Here is an 18,499-nt window from a genome sequence, read left to right on the forward strand (position 1 = left end):
TGAATATGTTATGTGCACTGAAAAATCAGACTATTCACAGACTATTTATCATCTAATTCGTTAATAATGATGATTAAATCCTTGCAGTATTTGTTTTTAAGATCTCCGAAAAGGGACCTCACTTAAATGCATTCTGTATGATGTGAATAGACTTGATTATTACAACTCCATTTAGCATTTGTTCAGCATATTCAGTTGAAGATACAATGTACATGCTTACATTATCACTTGTATCTTGATGTAGGCAATGTATTTTAAAATATAAAGTCCAGTGTGAATCTTGATACTGACACTAGTAACAGTGCATTGTGTTGAAAATATTCCAATTCATATCAGCCATGATACTGACTTGATATTGAATATAATATCATAACAGTGCACATTGAGTGTAGGATAATAGTTTAACAGTTTATGGGTCAAAATCTGCCTAGAACCAATGACCAATGGCATAGCAGTTGTTGCTTTATGAAATTAATTCTTTGTTGAAATATCAACATGTCTTGTTCTTGCATCGGCTGTGTAGGGGTTCAAGCATTCAAATTCACTGATTCATTGGACAAAAGCCAATACACATTATTCTTGTCCAGTAATCTTAAAACAGATTGGTGAAAATGGATACTGGAAAATGTGAAATGTCAGTCACCTCATTTGTTTAACTTGGCTTTATTGACAGAATATTTGAAATACAAAAATATATGAAAAAATAGCTGCAATTGTTTATATCCCTGCATCAAGTCAATACCGTTGTACTAAATGGTGTTCATCAGTGTTCACTGAGTGATACTGTATTCGACGTAATAAGCGCCCTGGGCGCTCTCAAAATTAGAAATAGGGGGCTCTTATTAGAATATTATTTTGGTAAAAAAAACAGAGTTGAAAGATACATTTTGTGGTTTATGCTGACAGCCTGAAATGTTTATGTACGACAGATATATTTTTACAGAATTTAATTCCCCATAATTAACGGTGCATATAACACACGAGTGTGTATTATATACGAATAAATAAGTCTTGTGTACATTGATCAATCGGAAGGGTGCTAATTGGGATTGTTCACTCGCCAATATATTAGCAAATATCGTCGTCGGCGCTTATTAGAGCGGGGCGCTTATTAGGTCGAATACGGTATGTTAAATGTATTATTGTTTTGGACTTCTGGCAAGTTTTTTAACTTGGATCCTTTGAGCCTCACAGCCAGAAAAATTAATTAAAAAACCACTACCGTTTTTCACAATTAATCTTGCCCATGCTACCAATCACAGTATGCAGTGTTATAACAATTATATTGCTGACAAGGTGTAACACTTTTTATTTCTTCCCTCAGAATAACATTACACTTCATTTATTGGAAAGTATCTTTCTTAATGAAGGACATGTCATTGGTGATCGCCTCCATAATTCTGTGCATTTGCCTTGCATTTTGGCCACTTCTGACTTGAAGTTGCTGGATGCTGCTTCATCTTTTAGTTGCTGTACTGCAGAAATTCACATCGTCAGCAACAACATAGAACTAAGACATCAAGTACATGCACAGTGTAAAATTACCATTGTCCAACATTGTTTTATTCATCACTGGACTTAACAAATAATATTTACATAATTTGATAAATAAGTACATTACTGTGACTATTCATATAGTCCAGTAGAAATTGACGTCATAATTAATTAACCCGGACATTTGTGATAACAACCCAATTATTGCACAAAGTCAATCTTCAATGTGTCCTGGTTGTGTATACAAAACCTAAGAAAAATCAAGCTTGGGGAAATCAGTTTTTGAGGGTATCCAAAAAAGGGCCCTAGGCTTTGTTTTCAGCAAACTATATGAAAGCAGTTGTGGGAAGATAGTACCGTTGCCAAGTAAACAAACAGCTGTCAACTGTCAAGCTTCAGTCAGAATGGACCAAAACTAGGTATGTATGAATAAACTGGAACACAGTCAGTTGCCAAATACAGCTAAATATACCTTAGACACCATGTCCACACATTAAGTGATATAAATATATTAAATAAACAAGCAGAACATGACTTTGCAATCACTAAGCAGAAAAGATGACAGCATCAAACTCCCAGTGTTCTTTTTCTCAAAATAAGATTTTAAATGACAGTTACAGAGTTGCATGCAAATATAAATGATAGATTTATACTGTCAAGTCAACACTGGGTCGGTTTTTGCACTCAATATAGCAATACTGAAGAAATTTAGATCTTTTTCATGATGTTACTATAAATAGACTCCAGTCATCTATGTTTATTTTTCATAATAATTTGTTTGTATGAGATTATAACCTAACCCCAAGATGTATAGCACTTATTTAAATTTTGATACCAATAATGTTTTCAAATTTGGACAACATAAGTGCTCAAATAAAAATAATTTTCAAAGTAAAAAAAGGCTTGTATTTAGTGCCAAGGTCAAGGTCATACAAATCAGATAATGTTTTCTTGACAACATATTATGAATATGTGTATGTCAAAAACTTTTGGATGAAAATATATTGTTATAGGTAAAATATTAACTGCAAAGTGACTGATTTCATTATTAATGGTAATGGAACTTTCTAATTAATGAATGTAATAATTATAAGGGGATATTTCACTACTTTAGGGCCTAATATATATTTTTGAAGTGTAAGAATTGGGAATTTTCCATGAACCAGGTATATATCAATGTGGATACTTTGAGATAGTTTATGTGTAAGCTTGCTCTATCTTTATTTTAATCTTATATCAAAATTTTAAATTAAACATGATAATGTCAATGTGACTGTAATTGAATTAAAGTGAATAATACAAATTTGTCTTCAATTCATGGATAATTAATATATACATTTCTCAGAAAATTGGCTTTTATTTTGCCATGTCAAAATATGCTTAATATGAAATATTTTTTCTTTTATTTTTGTTTTATTTAATTCATAATTTTTTATAGATATATTAGAAAAATATTACATGTTCTATTTGTCAAAGCAGTGCAACAGATTTGAAAATAAGAATGGTAGTGTCAATTAGCCGGATGAATTGATGTAGATGTTTCTATCTATCTTACACACTTGATTAATACAAGACATAACAACCAGCATTAAAATTTTAAAATTTCTAATCCAATATTTACACTTTAAACTAAACATGATTATGTCAATTTAACTGTTTTTAAAAATACATTCTTTTCTCTTAATATTCACTTTTATAAAACTAAATATCTTGCCATGTCAAAATATGCTTATTTTAAATTACAAATTTCATTTATCCCTCCTTTTCTTACAGATATGTTTGGATCCCCATTATGACTTGTGTTATTTGTCACAATGGTTCTGGAGAAGTCAAACTAAGAGACAAGGGTGTCAACACTTTACTCAAAGTTTCAGTTCATCGCAAAGATTCACTGCAATCAACTCTAAAATCAAATGAAATTAACTTTGTTCATGAAAAATGCAGAAAGTCCTACACAGCATCATCAAATATACTGAAAGCTCAGAAAACAGAAAACCATGAAAATATCCAGCCATGTGTTTTAAGATCGGGAGATAATTCTTTTAACTATAGGACTCACTGTCTCATATGTGCAAATGAGATTGATTTTGAAGATCTACAAAAACATCCGAATAGGAATTCAGCAATCAGCAGTGTCGAAATTGTCAGCAGTGGGAAAAGAAGTATTCTGCAGGAAACCCTCCTTGGCCTCTGTGAGAGAAGATCTGATGACAAGGCAGCAGATGTTAAAGCTCGCATTATTGTTGCTGGTGACATTCGTGCAGTTGAGGCAATATACCACAGACACTGTATGCAGTGTTTTATGTATGAGCATGACAGGACAACCAGTGAAATCTCTGAGGCTTCAGCCAGAAATATTCAGAACACTGCTTTCACTACCTGGTGTGACCTACTGCCTGAGAGAATGCAGAATGGAAAGTTGTACACTGTACAAGAGCTGTTGCATCAGTATGCTGGTGTTCTGCCTTCTGGGATTCCACCCTATAGCCTGAAGCATTTTAAACGCCGCCTCCTTCAGTATTTCGAATCAAGGATCACCATTGCAGAAGTAGATGGAAGACCAAATGTTGTGACTTTAACAGATGAGGCATGCTCTATACTTCATGAATCATATCATGAATCACAAGTTGATAATACAGCCAATGAAGACCTCAAAGCAGCAAAATCCATTGGACGGACAGTCAAAAATCACTTGAAGGACATGGCACCAAACACAGATGTGTATCCACAACCAGGTGAAATTGATGTTGAGCTTCTTGAAAAACAAGTTCCACCACTACTTCTCATGTTGATGCAGAATATTTTTGATAAACCACGAAGTCCATCCGCCTGCCTCAGACAAAGGATCTTTATAGTTTCTGTATGTCACATACTCATGCAAGCTTCTCACCAGTCATATGTATCTCCACTGCTCTTGCCTACTGGACTATTCATTCATCAAACAACACGATCCCGTGTTGCCTTGAATCTTCTGTCTACCCTTGGAATCAGTGTCTCCTATGACCAGGTCTTAGATTTTGAAAAAGCTGCAGTACTTTCTCAACAAAGTGATGATATGCCTCAAGCCTCACAAGGAGACGTCTCATCAGGATTTTGTCAGTGGGTTGCTGACAATTTCGACTATAATGAAGACACATTGAATGGGCATCAATCAACTCATGTTATGGGAATTGTTACATGTCAAACTCCAGCTCATCAAAGTCCAGTACAGATACAAAGAAGAAAGGTGTCTTCATCTGATTTACTTTTGGCTGGGAACTTTGGAAATATGGTGCATCCATACAAGCAACCGGCAAAGAATCGTATGTTTGATGTGAATATTTTGGAATTACCTCAAATAAACATTTCAGTCAGTAAATTCCTTCAACTGGATTCAATGTGGCTCTTGTCAAGTCTTTACAGCCGTTCATCACCTAACTGGCAAGGCTTTATGTCCGAGATTGCAAGTGGTCAGTGCATCTGCACATCAGTCACCTACAACCCAATGATACCGTTGAATCCTCAAACAAATGAGGCAGTGTACAGCACCATGAGGTTTGTTGATTCTCAGAGAATAAAGCTTGGACAATGTTGTGCTCAACTGACATTTGATCAGCCCCTTTATGCCAAAGGCTACAAAATCAAGACCGACAACCCCAATGAGGTTTCTCACGTTCAGTTGAGGCTTGGAGGATTTCATCAACTTATGTCCTACCTGGGTGCTGGTTGCAAATGTATGGAAGACAGTGGCCTGGATGAACTTTGGGCAACTGTGTATGCAAGGAAGAGTCTCCCAAAGATGTTTGATGGCAAGTCCTATTCAAAGACCCTGAGGGCATGCCTTTTGACTGATGCAGCACTCCATGTAACACTACTGGAATCTGACAAACGTACAAGTGCTAATGAGTTTGATGACGATGATGAAGTGTCCGTGCCTGAAGAAGAGTCTATCATTTCCAAGGACACAGCAGATCAACTGAATAGGCTTCAGCAAGAAATGTTTAAGGGAGATCATGACACCTTTGACACAGATGAAACACTGAATCAGCTCCATGTGCAACTGGTTGAACTGAAAGAACAGAAAAGATCACTATCAAGGACAAGTAAGCTGTGGCTGATGTTCATGGACTTTGTTTCCATTGTAAGGATGTTTGTTAGGGCAGAGCGCACAGGTAACTGGCAGTTACATCTGAAGGCAACTGAAAGCATGTTGCCCCTGTTTGCAGCATCTGGTCACAACAACTATGCCAAGTTTTGCAGATTGTATCTTCAGGATTGTCTTTGTCTATGCTCTTGTCTGAAAGTACCAATGGAAGCAGGTCTGTTTACAATCCGAAGGAACTCAAAGCAATTTTGGAGTGGCACTTGGAGTGACATGATCATAGAGCAATGTCTTATGAGAGCAGGAAAAACTCAAGGAGGTTTGATCAACATCACTCACAAGGATTCAGCAAGAACAAAATGGCTGCTCTCTGCCCATATTGTGGCTCAGTACACAGATGCTCTACGACTGATGACCAACACCTCCTCAGAGATTGTTGATCACCACAGAGATATGAATCCAGGCCGGATAAAACAAGATTATGCTGATTTGCAGACGTTCCTTTCATTTCTTAGGAGTCACAACCCTTTCATGGCAGCTCCAGAACATCAACTGAGAAATATTGCCAGTGAAGTTGTTGCAGTTGACAAAGTGAATGTTGATGAAGCATTTGAGATTGGAACAAGGATTCAGTTAAATATGACAGGAATGAAGTTTGGGGATGTTGTTTTAAAGAAATCATCGCAAGTTGTCACGTTTGCCACCATGAAGAAGTCTATCCGCCTATCAGATGGAGCACAGCTGAGAATGTCATCAATGGAGCTTTATCAAAGATTATTAGCAATGACTCTAGTGAGTGGTCCCCCATCTCATGATGTGTTCTCGTTTGAACTTGCAGCAGTGTCACCAGCTCTCTTCTATGATGACGGATCTATGAGAAAATGCCAAAAGTCTGTCCTGGCCAAATATCTGCTTACACATTACCACAAAGAAGAAGCACACACCACAACGCCAGGCATAGTCATTGATGGATGCGCACTTCTTCAGCAGATACCCTGGCCAAAGATCGGTACGATTGAAGACATCTGCAAGATCTATGTTGAAAGTGTAATCCATCGGACAACACAACATCAGCCATGTTGTGTAGTGTTTGACACATATGAAGCCACGACCACCAAGGAGCTTGAACAGAAGAGAAGAAAGATTATGAAAGTATCTGCACCAGACATAATAGTGAAGAACTCAACACCAGTCCCTCAGGATAAAGCAAGCTTTATGTCAAACAAGCAGAACAAGCAGGCTTTAATCTACCTACTTGCAAAACATCTAGCAGCAGAAGGAATACATTTTGAACATGCAGCCGAAGAGGGCGATGCTGATGTTGTGGTTGTAAGTCAAGCTATCATGATGGCAGAGAGCACAGATGAAGTGGTTGTTTATGCAGATGACACAGATATCTTGGTGTTACTGATCCATCACAGCAAACCTGGAACCAATCTCTTCATGAAGTCAAAGGTACAACTAATTTCTATCAATCAGTGTAAACAAGGTCTTGGGGTAGACATGTGTAAATTTCTGCCTTTTGTGCATGCCATGTCGGGTTGCGATACCACTTCTGCCTTGTTCAGCCTTGGAAAAGTGAAGCACTTCAAGCTGCTGCAGTCAACAGACACACTTCATGATTCAGCATCGGTTTTTGGAGACGTGTCAGCTTCGAAAGACATGGTCACTTCAGCAGGTGAAAGATTTGTCAGTGCTCTGTACAACACAGTTGATGAAGGACGCTGCCTTGATGAACTGAGGTATTTGTTTGCTGTCTCCACTAAGTTTGTACCTGTAGAGAGAATGCCACCGACAAGCAGAGCATGTTACTTCCATTCTCTTCGTGTTCATCACCAGGTTTCCACATGGATTCACCTCAAAACTGTGTTGGACATGCATGGATATGGATTCCAAACTGTGGATGGGACCATCATTGCTACAATCACAGACAAACGTGCTGCCCCTGATAATCTTATCAAGGAAATTAATTGTACTTGCTCAGCAACTTCAAGACTGTGTTCCAACTGCAGTTGTTCAAAGAAGAGAATCCCATGTGGCATTCATTGCAAGTGCAAGGGCTACTGCTTAAACCCAACACCTGTGTTTTGTGATGAGGTTATTGATGAAGATTAATATGGACTATGGAACGCTTTGCTACTTCCTAAATTTAACATTGCAATATATTTCTTCGTCTCTGATTGTCTTCAATTGTTGGTGACTTATAGCAATATGTGTGTATTGACGACTGAAGAAGTACTGAGTGCTATGAAAAAGTGGTTAGTTATGTATGTGGAATGATTTGGGGACATTAACAGGATATGCATATTATGAATTAGATCCCCAAGAGTTGTACTTTGAACTGCACTAATGTAAGGCCAGGCGTTTTATATTTTTCTGATTACAGACACGCCGACTCTAATTTTTGCGAAAATGTAAAAAGAATTGTGTAAATATTGGCCACATAGTCAGTTATTTTATTTGTTATCATCACCTTTTAATAAAAAACATATGTGATGTTATAACAATATGTTTGGGGTTAAATGAGCAATGCCTTTTGTGGGTATTTTCCACATCAAGTCCAAAAATTATTTTTGAGTTTCATGAGACTGCCAGTAGCATAATTCAGGCAACTGAATCCAAATAAAGTATAAAACAAAAACTCTCTCAAAGATTACAAGAAACTGATGATAATGTTAAGTATTAAAAACTATTATTTATTGAACTTGTGCAATGTTAAGAGTAAGTTAATGAAATGCATAAGATAATAACTGCAATCATAAACTTTTGAGTTTCATAACAGCATTATATGTAGTAGAGTCAATTTAAGGTGACCATCTTGAATTCAAGATGGCCGACATTGACTATACGATAAATAAATACAAATATTTTGTATATGATCCAAGTAGGATTCCTAAGAAATGACAATACAGACTAGAATGAAGACCACAAACAATATTTTTACATGGTCTATGTATAACCATGACAAATGCATTCCTGCTGACATTTGTGTGAAAAAACAACAGACCCCACCCCCAGAACCATCCAAATAAAACATATTTCCCCAACCTTGATTTTCTTTAGGTTTTTTATGGTGACCAATAACACCCTTCTGGTGAGTTTAAACACAAATTTGGCCTGTTATCAGAAATGTCCGGGTCCAATGCAGTTTCTACTGGACTAATATGTGACTGTGACTGTGACTATTCCATTGTCTATTGCTGACCACCTATCAGCGCCAATCATCTGTTGGCATTCATTCACCTGATGGAGGAGTAAGCATATACTCCGAAACGTTGTGTTCCTCATAATAAAGAAGTTGAAATCCATATATTCTCTTCCTTATGTGTATCACTTCTAATTGCCTTTCAAAGACCAAATATTTATTTTGATCAATTTCTCAATGTCTTCAGTAGTCTCCATATTTATGATTATAAATTTGTCATGTTTCGTTATTGGACTATTCTTACAGAAGAGGCTCTTCCGGAAATTGGTCGATTGGGGAAGTAAAAAAGAAGTATCAGATTATTAAAAAGGTTTATTATTATTAAATTATTATTAGAAAGGTATTATGTTCAATTCAATTTTATAAACACATCCCATATATTAGATGTATATTTCAGTCCAACCTACTGACAATCCAACCGGAGCATACAGATTATGAAAAAAACCCTTTGTGACATTTTAATCAGTAACTGACTTTGTTATTGAAATGGGTTCCGTCCATCCGTGCGTGTGTGTGTGCATGTGTGCGAGCGTGCGTACGTCCCGAAATCGTTTCCAGAGCATAACTCAGAAACCGTTATATTTCTCTATGAAACTGGTGCCTTTTGCCATTTAGGAATTTTACATTTTTTTATTATTTATATTTCCGTGGCAACAAGTTGGACTTAGGTTCTATGAGGGTGGTGTTAATTTCTGGCGCACAACTCAAAAACTGTTAAATACTTTCTAACAAAACTTTGCATGTCTACCAGGCACATACTGAAATGGTGCCTTTTGCTATTTAGGAATTTTATATTTTTTTATGTTTCCATGGCAACAAGTTGGACTTAGGTTCTATCATGTCTATAGGGTAGAGTTCGTTTCCGGAGCGTAACTCAAAAACCATTAAATACTTACAAAACTTTGCATGTGGACCAGGCACATACTGAACAGGTGCCTTTTGATATTTAACACTTTTAGAAATTTTTATTTTTTACGTTTCCATGGTAACAAGTTGGATTGAAGTTTTAATATAGGGTGGGTTCACTTATGGAGTATAACAAATAAACTGTTAGATATTTCCTTGCCAAACATTGCATGTCTATATATAAAGTATATACTGAACTGGTGCCATTTGATATTAAGGAGTTTTAGAAATGTTTATTTTAGAATTTCCATTGCAGCTATTTTGACATGGGCTGAGAGAGATGTTGGGTCAGTTATCTGGTTTGGGACCATAACATGTTAAAATGGGCGGGGGATATAGATGACTTTGTCGACTGTACGCTTGCTAACAGTTATTTTAGGATTTATGACTGTAATACTTTACCAATAATCATCAATATTGGACAATGTTATCTTCATTGATTTTAATACAGAAACAAGTGTCATTAGAAAATTTTCTGATTTCATCAGCTTTTTAGAATAAATTGTTCTATATCTCATTAACAAGTTTATGAAATATCCCTAAGACATTTGCAAGACAGTCAGTCTATTCTTCGGGTGAGATTCTCTCTCTACATATACATATGTGATTGTGTACCAAAATGTTTGATTTGTGTAAGAAGATGTGTGCATTATTAAATGTCCAGTTGATGTGGTATAAACCCACTGTCTCCACTGTAATTTATCAGTATAGATGAATCTATAGTAATTGAAGATAAGAATATATTTGCTAGACTAAAATGGCCAACACTTATTGAAAGAATACCTCCAATAGTTTGGCCTTTTTCATCTGAATGACAGGTACACAGCACATTCTTATGTCCCCCTCCCACTTTGTAGCAGGGGATAATATGTAAATCCACAATAGTATTTCAAGTTCAACATTTATTAACAGTAAAACATTGATACAAATTAGTTTATCTGCCTTATCAATGTTATCCAAAGTAATAGGGCCAGACCAAACATATGAGTTCAGTTGCAAAGATAAGGTTACATATATTATAATGTTATGTAACTCAAAGATGAGGAAAATACCTTCTCATCATCACACCAGTTTTCATTTCTCTTAAAGAGTTCTTTGAAGGAAATTGGCAAAAGTAGAGTTGAAATAAGGCTTAGAGTGACACAAATTTAGGGCAAAAGGTGAAAAGTAAATATTTCTCTAGCCCCTATTAGTACTCAATGTACACAGAAGTCATTGAGATACATGTAGTCACTCACAGTCTAGTTTTCTCTTACTTGGATTAAGTCATGTAAATATTGTCACGCTAGTTACTTTATCATGTTCATTACATATGTAAAAAATATTGCTTTTTCAGTGAGACTGCTTGTCATTTGAGATTTTCAATAGCCTCAGTCTCAGATTAGTTCCTCGTGTTTGTTCAGGGATATTTATTTGCCTATTTGCCTACTATTTGTTTCACATACTATAAAATGGTGAGAAGTCCCATTTGATTGCCGGTCCACAGGGACTGGTAGTTACATGAATTACCGGTCCAAGCTTAATTTTACCGGTAAAAAAACTGGTAATTACGGGTAAATGGGAACACTGAACTTATCTACCTTCAGGGTCAATTCCACAAGCTGACCTTAGGCCTCCTTATTGTATCTGACTTTTCTACTTCTGTATGCATTGTGTAGGCCCTTGTAACACAGATAGTCACAGATATCAACAATATTTTTCCGAACATTCAAAAAGGGGCACTAAAAATCAGGTAACATGTCGCTATTTCTTCTAAAAAATAGGTGATATTGGAACATATTTTAAAAGAATTATTATGAATTATTAAGAACATATTTTAAAAGAATTATTAAGAATCATTAAGAACATATTTTAAATGAATTATTAAGAACATATTTTAAAAGAATTGACAATATTTGTCCAGAGCCAAATAACACACTTAAAACAAAAATTATAATAACTGTTGCCTAACACTCTCATCTTCAATAAACCCTTTTAAGGAGTTGTGCATGAATAATTCAAGGCAAGATGGGGATATTTATTTATGAAAATTATGATTTTTTTTTGTGAAACTATCCAAATAATATAAAATTATCAGCAAGTTGAATACGAAATACAATAAACAAAGTGTCATTTGATATTTATACATACATCTCTGTTTCAAGTCGCATATATTGCTTCCTGCTTTTTCTGCAGATCTTCGCACATAACTGGATATTCTGGAATACAATTTGCTTCATTTCAGTGAACAATTTTCAGATCTACAGTTATGCTAAAATATTATGATATGTCATTCACACATTTATGAAATATTTTGGAAATTTTGGAAATTCTCACTGATATGTACTTTTACTAAAAAGGTTACTGTAAAATTACATCATTCGTTTTCAACAACATCATCCACAAAGGCAAGTCAAGAATTTAGAAAATGGGTGAGTTTTTGGCAGAATTAATATTTTTTTAATGAGGGCTAGAATACGTGTAGCAACGACGGGGTCCGATAGTCTCGGCTGGGATGCGTGTAGACTAGACTAACATTAGTCAATGAAATCTTGCATTACTCAATACCCTTCTCGACTCTAAAATTAAACAAATAATTTTCCCGATGTTGTGGAACAGAGCTAGATCTAGCTAGACTTGCTTTTGTACATATTTAGATTGTTTTTTGTTTTTTTTATAAAATAAATATATTTCAGTCATGGTGCAGGACTACGTGCATACATGCTATGCTTCTTGTTGTCAAAGCCTCAGTGTACCCAGCAAGGTAATTCGATTTCCAACATATACTTAGATACTACATTCTATGTTTGAATAATGAGTGCATTAACTTACGCATTTAGGACCTCGGTAATCTCCTCCCGACGCCTGCTCCTTGTTCTTTGTGTGCCCATTCCACACCCCTTGAATTTTCCAAAACAGCCATCGTGTTGCATATATATATACTTCTTCAACAAGTAGCTCCCTCTCCCCCTTGGTCCAATTCGGCCTCCTCTTGCCACCATCCACATTAACCGTCGCGTCTTGTTCCGTTGCGTTTACACACGTGTGCAGAGGGCAAAGTGTTTACATTGAAAACGGAAGTCAAATCACGCGCCAAGGCTGCTTACATCGCGTAAAAACAAAACTGAGATCGAGTGAGTGAGTATGGTTTTACGCCGCGTTTAGCAATATTTCAGTAATATCACGGCCATCACACAATGGTACCCATGTCGGCAATCGAACCCGGGTCTTCGGCTTGACGAGCGAACGCTTTTAACCACTAGGCTCCCCGACCACCCCAAATGAAAGGATCACTGAAAATATCAGTGATGAAACCAGGTAGCACCTGTTACTCACACAATTTGCCTAAAAAAGTAAGTGTTTGTTTGTTGCCTGACAGCACAACAGTACTCATGGCTATCCCTTGTTCTGGTTTAATGAAGGGTCGAACGACTAAGTGTTTTAACGCATTGGAACAATGGACCCTTCCTTCCAGCGACTGAGCTATTTCCTGCATGGCCATTTGACCTCTTTGTGACGCTATGCATGACGCCTCACTGTAGGCTAAATGACAAAATGTACAAAAAGACGATATTTATGTCCTGCTTGTATGTGATGCATATACCTCTAATAGAAAAAAAGTACATTAGTAAATACATCCGAAATGACAGTGCAGTAAATATATAAATATTCTGAACACTCAAGATACACAAAAAACATATGATCTCTGTTTATACTTATTTACAGGACCCATGAAAATCCGGTGTAGAATAAGTCTTCAGCAGCCCATGCCTGTCATAAGGGGCGACTAACGGGTTCGAGTTGTCAGGCTCGAAGACTTGGTTGATGCATGTCATCGTATCCTAACTGCGTTGATCTATGCTCATTGTGTCAATCAATGGATTGTCTGGTCCAGACTGGATAATTTACAGACCGCCGTCTTACAATATATATTGTAGTGCGCTTAGAATATTGAATAAATTGTCTTGTCTTGCATACCTATTTGCATAACACTAGGCACATAAGTATTCATTGGGCTTCGTCCGTGGAGGGAACTGTCTACGTTTTAATACTACTCTTGTACAATATGTCCCCGTGTTGTTGGTTTCAGAAGAATTGACTTGTCATTAATGTGTTTATGACGAGTACCATCTGTGACATTTGTATCATACCTCACTGTACCAGAAATAATAATAGTTTCTATACGGGTAACGTATCCTACCCTGTTTGCCTAGTAGAGATGTGTAGATATCATCCAAATCTGAGCGCTCTTCTTGTGAAACCTCAATCTCCCGTTCCAAACCGTCAATCGCCTCCCCCATGTTGTCCAGCGCCTCCCCAGAGCGGTGTGCGGTTCTTCCGAGGCTGTGAAGGCGGACACCACGGCTTCCAGTCAGCTCTCCAACCTCCCGCAACTCGGAAAGCAATAGCTCTAACTGGGTCCTCAGGTTTTCCATACCAGTTGATGCACACCCTGCGTCTGGTGTCTGGGTGGACACGCTTTTCATGCTGACCTAGACTCGATGCTTCAATGTAAGACAGGCACTCGTCTACATCCTAAAAAGAAGACATACACTATATGTATTTAAAACTTGATGATGGGCGCGTGGAACTATATTGATTTAGCAAGGAAATTTAATTGAAGAAAACCACTACCAACTTGATCACAAGCAAACAAATACATGTGTAACCCACTGACGCAGTAACGGTACGGTAACAAAAATAAAAAAATGGATTTTGTTTCAAAAACCTTTGCTTATATGTCATCATTTCAATTACCTCAATGTCACCTAACAACATGTTCACTTTATCCTCAATTGAAGGGCGTTCACACGTACAACTCGTTGGTTAAAGTTGATACAATTTGGCATTAACACAGCGTTGAGTACCATACAACTTGGATGTCGCAAGATCCTTGACCAGAAACTTGTGTTTTGTTTGTTGCACTCAGCAATATTCCAGCTGTATGACGGCAGTCTGGTAAATAATCGAGTCTGGACCAGACAATACAGTAATTGACATCATGAACGTCAATCCACGCAATTGGGATATGCTGACATACACCAACCACCCGATCCCGTTAGTCGCCTCGTACGATAAGCATAGTCACCTTTTACGGCAAGCATGGGTTGCTGAAGACCTACTCTACCCCGGATCTTCATGGGTCCCAAAAGCTTGTGTTTCTCCACCTCACCAACACACTTCATAACTTCAAGGTTCTGCTGCTGGTTGTCAGTCACACGCTTCAGTAGGGCAAAGGTCGCACAACATGGACTACAAGTAGTCCTGAAGGGCAGAACCTGCCATTCATAGACATCTGGATCCACATTATTGTTCATGTTGCGCCACAGGAATCTGAGGATGGGTTTGTCTTCAGGTAGGAGTCGGATCTGTTGGAACATACCCGTCATATCACATGATATTCCAACTGGGTATTGTTGAAATCTCAAGAACATGCCTAGGAAGGAGGATCCAAGAGGTTGACCAGGCAGAAGGTGACTATTGAGGTCTTGACCCTTGTACTCGTAAGAGCAATTCAAGACCAAACGATGCTTCCCATTGTGTTTGAAGATGTGATGGGGGGGATAAACCATGATTCATCAGTTAACTTGACACTGTTCTTGGTGCAGGACCTATGGAGATGAAAACGTCAATGGGGATGCTTTGATAAAAACTGGATAACTTCATGATCAATGGAGTAAGTGGGAATCTGAACTGTGTGATATCTCTCGTATTTACGAAGATGCTAAAGATCCAGAAACCATGATCCTTATCAGTCACAGAGACAACTGCATATATTCTGTGACGCTTTTGAGCGTGCCTTTGGTTCAGTTGCCTATTTGAGAGGTGAAGATAGTAATGGTGACATGGCTGTCAGTTTTGTGGCTGCGAGAAGTAGAGTGGCCTGCAAGAAGCAACTCTTAATGCCTTGACTGGAACTCTGCTGTCCTTACTGGTGCACAGTTAACCACTACACTTTACAAAGAATTGAGCTTGACGATCCAAGATACCATATTGTGGAGTGACTCAACAACTGTTCTGACATGGCCTGTTCGTACAAGGTGTTTGTTGGGACTCGGGTCTCTGAGACACAATCACTGACTCCTGTAGACAGCTGGCGTTATGTGAAGGCTGATTATATCACAGGAGGTTTACCCTTTGAGGACGGGGTCTCCCTTCCTTCTAAAATCCTCCACTCATTGAATAATGTTATCTACCTGATGTCGCTGAGATAGCAGATGAACGGCCGCAAGTGATCAATTTGATGAAGTTGGACTTGTAGAGAAAGCAGAAACAATATTTATTCAACAAATTCAGCTGGAATGATTCCCAGATGAAAATGCGTCATTAAGAGGAGGCAAAGCTACAGCTCCTACAAGCAGACTTATAGAACTCAATCCAGAAAACGACACACCAGACGGCCTGGTAAGAAATGGTGGTGGACTGAAGCCTGAGGGACTTCCAGACAATGTCAAACACCCTATAGTCGTCGATCCTAAACATCCCATAACAAAACAAAGAACTTTGATGAAAACGTGCACTATTATGGACCAGAATGCCTCTTTGCAGAAGTTCGACCAGATTTCTGGATACTGAGGGGACGGGAAGCACTTCAGACGCCATCAGAGACTATACAGCATGTCAGGGATCACATGCATCTCCTCGGATACCCAAGACGGCAGATCTCCTTCCATCACGCCTTCGACTGTACAAACCCGAATTCTACTCGACTGGTGTGGGTTGTTTTGGACCAGTGTGGGTCATGATTGGCCGCAGAAGAGAAAAGTGATGGGGAATAGTCTTCAAGTGTCTCACAACCAGTGCAGTTCACCTGGATCTGCTCGAGTGTATGGACAGTGATGCTTTCCTCATGTCTTTGAGATGATTCATAGCCCACAGAGGAAAGCCCTAATTTTGGTACCAATTTCAAGGGTGGTGACCTTGGGCTGATTGAAGCATTTTCCTCAATGAGCCCTGTGATCGCTCAGCAGTTGACCAAGCAGAAGATACCCTCCATGAATAATCCACCTTATGCACCTTTGGTGGCTGCTGGAAGCGTGAAATCAACATGACCTTAGTGTTGTCCTCAGAGATCAGTCAGTGGCTGAGCCTGTTATGCGAGTGTTCTTTTACATGTAGAAGTTGAAGCCATAATGAACTCAAAACCTCCAGGTTATGTCCCGACGAATGTGGCTGACCCAGATCCTGTGACAACTCTCTCCTTATTGGAAGTCCTGACCAAACAAGCCACAGGTGGTGTACCCAGAAAAGGAGCTATTGGGAAGGAACCGTTGGCGCCACAGTCAGGTGATTGCCGATCATTAGGCTACACTTCGTAAGTCCAGTACCACGGGATGATATATTTTGGTCATATTTAGACATTGAGACCCAAACAATTTATTTTCGTTTTTCTCAAGTTGCAAGTTTTCTTCATCATGGTATAAACAACTATTCGTAGTTTATACGGCATGTGGTCATAGTTGTACCCGAAACAATTGTTTACCCAAAATTTCGGGTGATTTTGCAACCAAACCAGTAGATCTATGTCATTTTATACTCAGTGTTTTGGGAGTAGGATTAGTATCTTAAATATAGATCAGTCATAGGCCTCATGTTAGTATCCTAAAGTTACACTACTATCACTTTCATGTCAACAGCATAACTTAAGTTAAACTAATTTAACTTGCCTCTTATTACAGTGACAAGATGTCATCTTCCTATCTAGACCAATCAATGTGTTCCTATGCATTAACTAGTAATAAATATACAGTGATGAATCTCATACAAGCTCGATCTAGGCCCATTTATTCTGTTGTTAGTTCAAGCTATGCTTGGATTTACCAAGATGTATTTGGCGACACTTTTTATTTCTTAGTTTTATACGGATTTCAAACTCATTTCAAAAGTGAGGCAGGCCAATTTAAAAAAGAAAAAAAAAGCCTCTCACATTTTTTCATTTTTTTTACTTGAATGTTGTCCTAAAGTCCTAAAAAGTTAGAAAAAAAATGTCCTGGAGTAACAAAAGTAAAATAACTAAATTTTTCAAGAACATTTTATCGTATCCCTGGCACATAGCTTGTGCACAGATGGGCCATTGGCAATATAACAATACTCATGTCATGGGCACCCGTGAAGATTCCAGGGTAGACTCGATCTTCAGCAACCCATTCTTGCCGTAAAAGGCGACTATACTTGTCGTAAAAGGCGACTAACGGGATCGTGTGGTCAGGCTCGTTGACTTGGTTTGAATACAGGTCATGGATCCCAATTGCGTGGATCGATGCTCATGATGTCAATCACTGGATTGTCTGGTCCAGACTCGATTATTTTACAGACCGCCCTCATATAGCTTGAATATTGCTGAGTGTGGCAAAACAAAAAGCAAAACAAACAAACAAATCATGTCATGGGTGGAAATGCATGAAAGACGCTGCTATTTTGGCAGCATGGGCAACGTTTAACTCTTTCAACACCAGCCAACCAGAAGAGTACCGCTGTGACACAAAGTTCCCAGAGACTGTGATATATGAAGCCAACATTTATCAAGGTAAAACATCTTTGCTACTACATGTTTGACCATACACTATTTGAAAGGCCTCATTAATCCTATTGTATATAAATATGTAAGTTATGTGTATTACATCATATACATAATTCATTAACAACTTAATAAAGTTCGTTTTAAATAAAAAATATTTGTACCGGTAAGCTAAAATATTCATAACGTCCAGATTAAGGACCAATGAAGCGAAAATTTAACGATTTTCCGCAAATATAAGATTTCATTTCTTTTTTATTTTCATTTGTTTACGTAGTCGGAACATTATTTTAAAAAGAATTACAAATAATATCTT

At 37.8% G+C, this 18,499-nt stretch overlaps 1 protein-coding gene across 3 annotated transcripts in view; it reads right to left on the bottom strand.

Moving 5' to 3' along the window:
- The window catches only part of LOC124148411, a 117,580-nt gene that overhangs the window by 85,003 nt on the left and 14,078 nt on the right, over positions 1-18,499 (bottom strand). For all 3 annotated transcript variants that reach the window (XM_046519491.2, XM_046519492.2, XM_046519490.2), the window contains exon 2: positions 13,867-14,201. In XM_046519491.2, the coding sequence (XP_046375447.2) occupies positions 13,867-14,152 (286 nt within the window). In that variant the 5' untranslated portion in view covers positions 14,153-14,201. The remainder of the gene's footprint in view (positions 1-13,866; positions 14,202-18,499) is intronic.

The sequence above is a fragment of the Haliotis rufescens genome, unplaced genomic scaffold (genome assembly GCF_023055435.1).
Source record: "Haliotis rufescens isolate VD_foot unplaced genomic scaffold, xgHalRufe1.0.p SCAF_19, whole genome shotgun sequence".
Taxonomy (NCBI): Eukaryota; Metazoa; Mollusca; class Gastropoda; order Lepetellida; family Haliotidae; genus Haliotis; species Haliotis rufescens.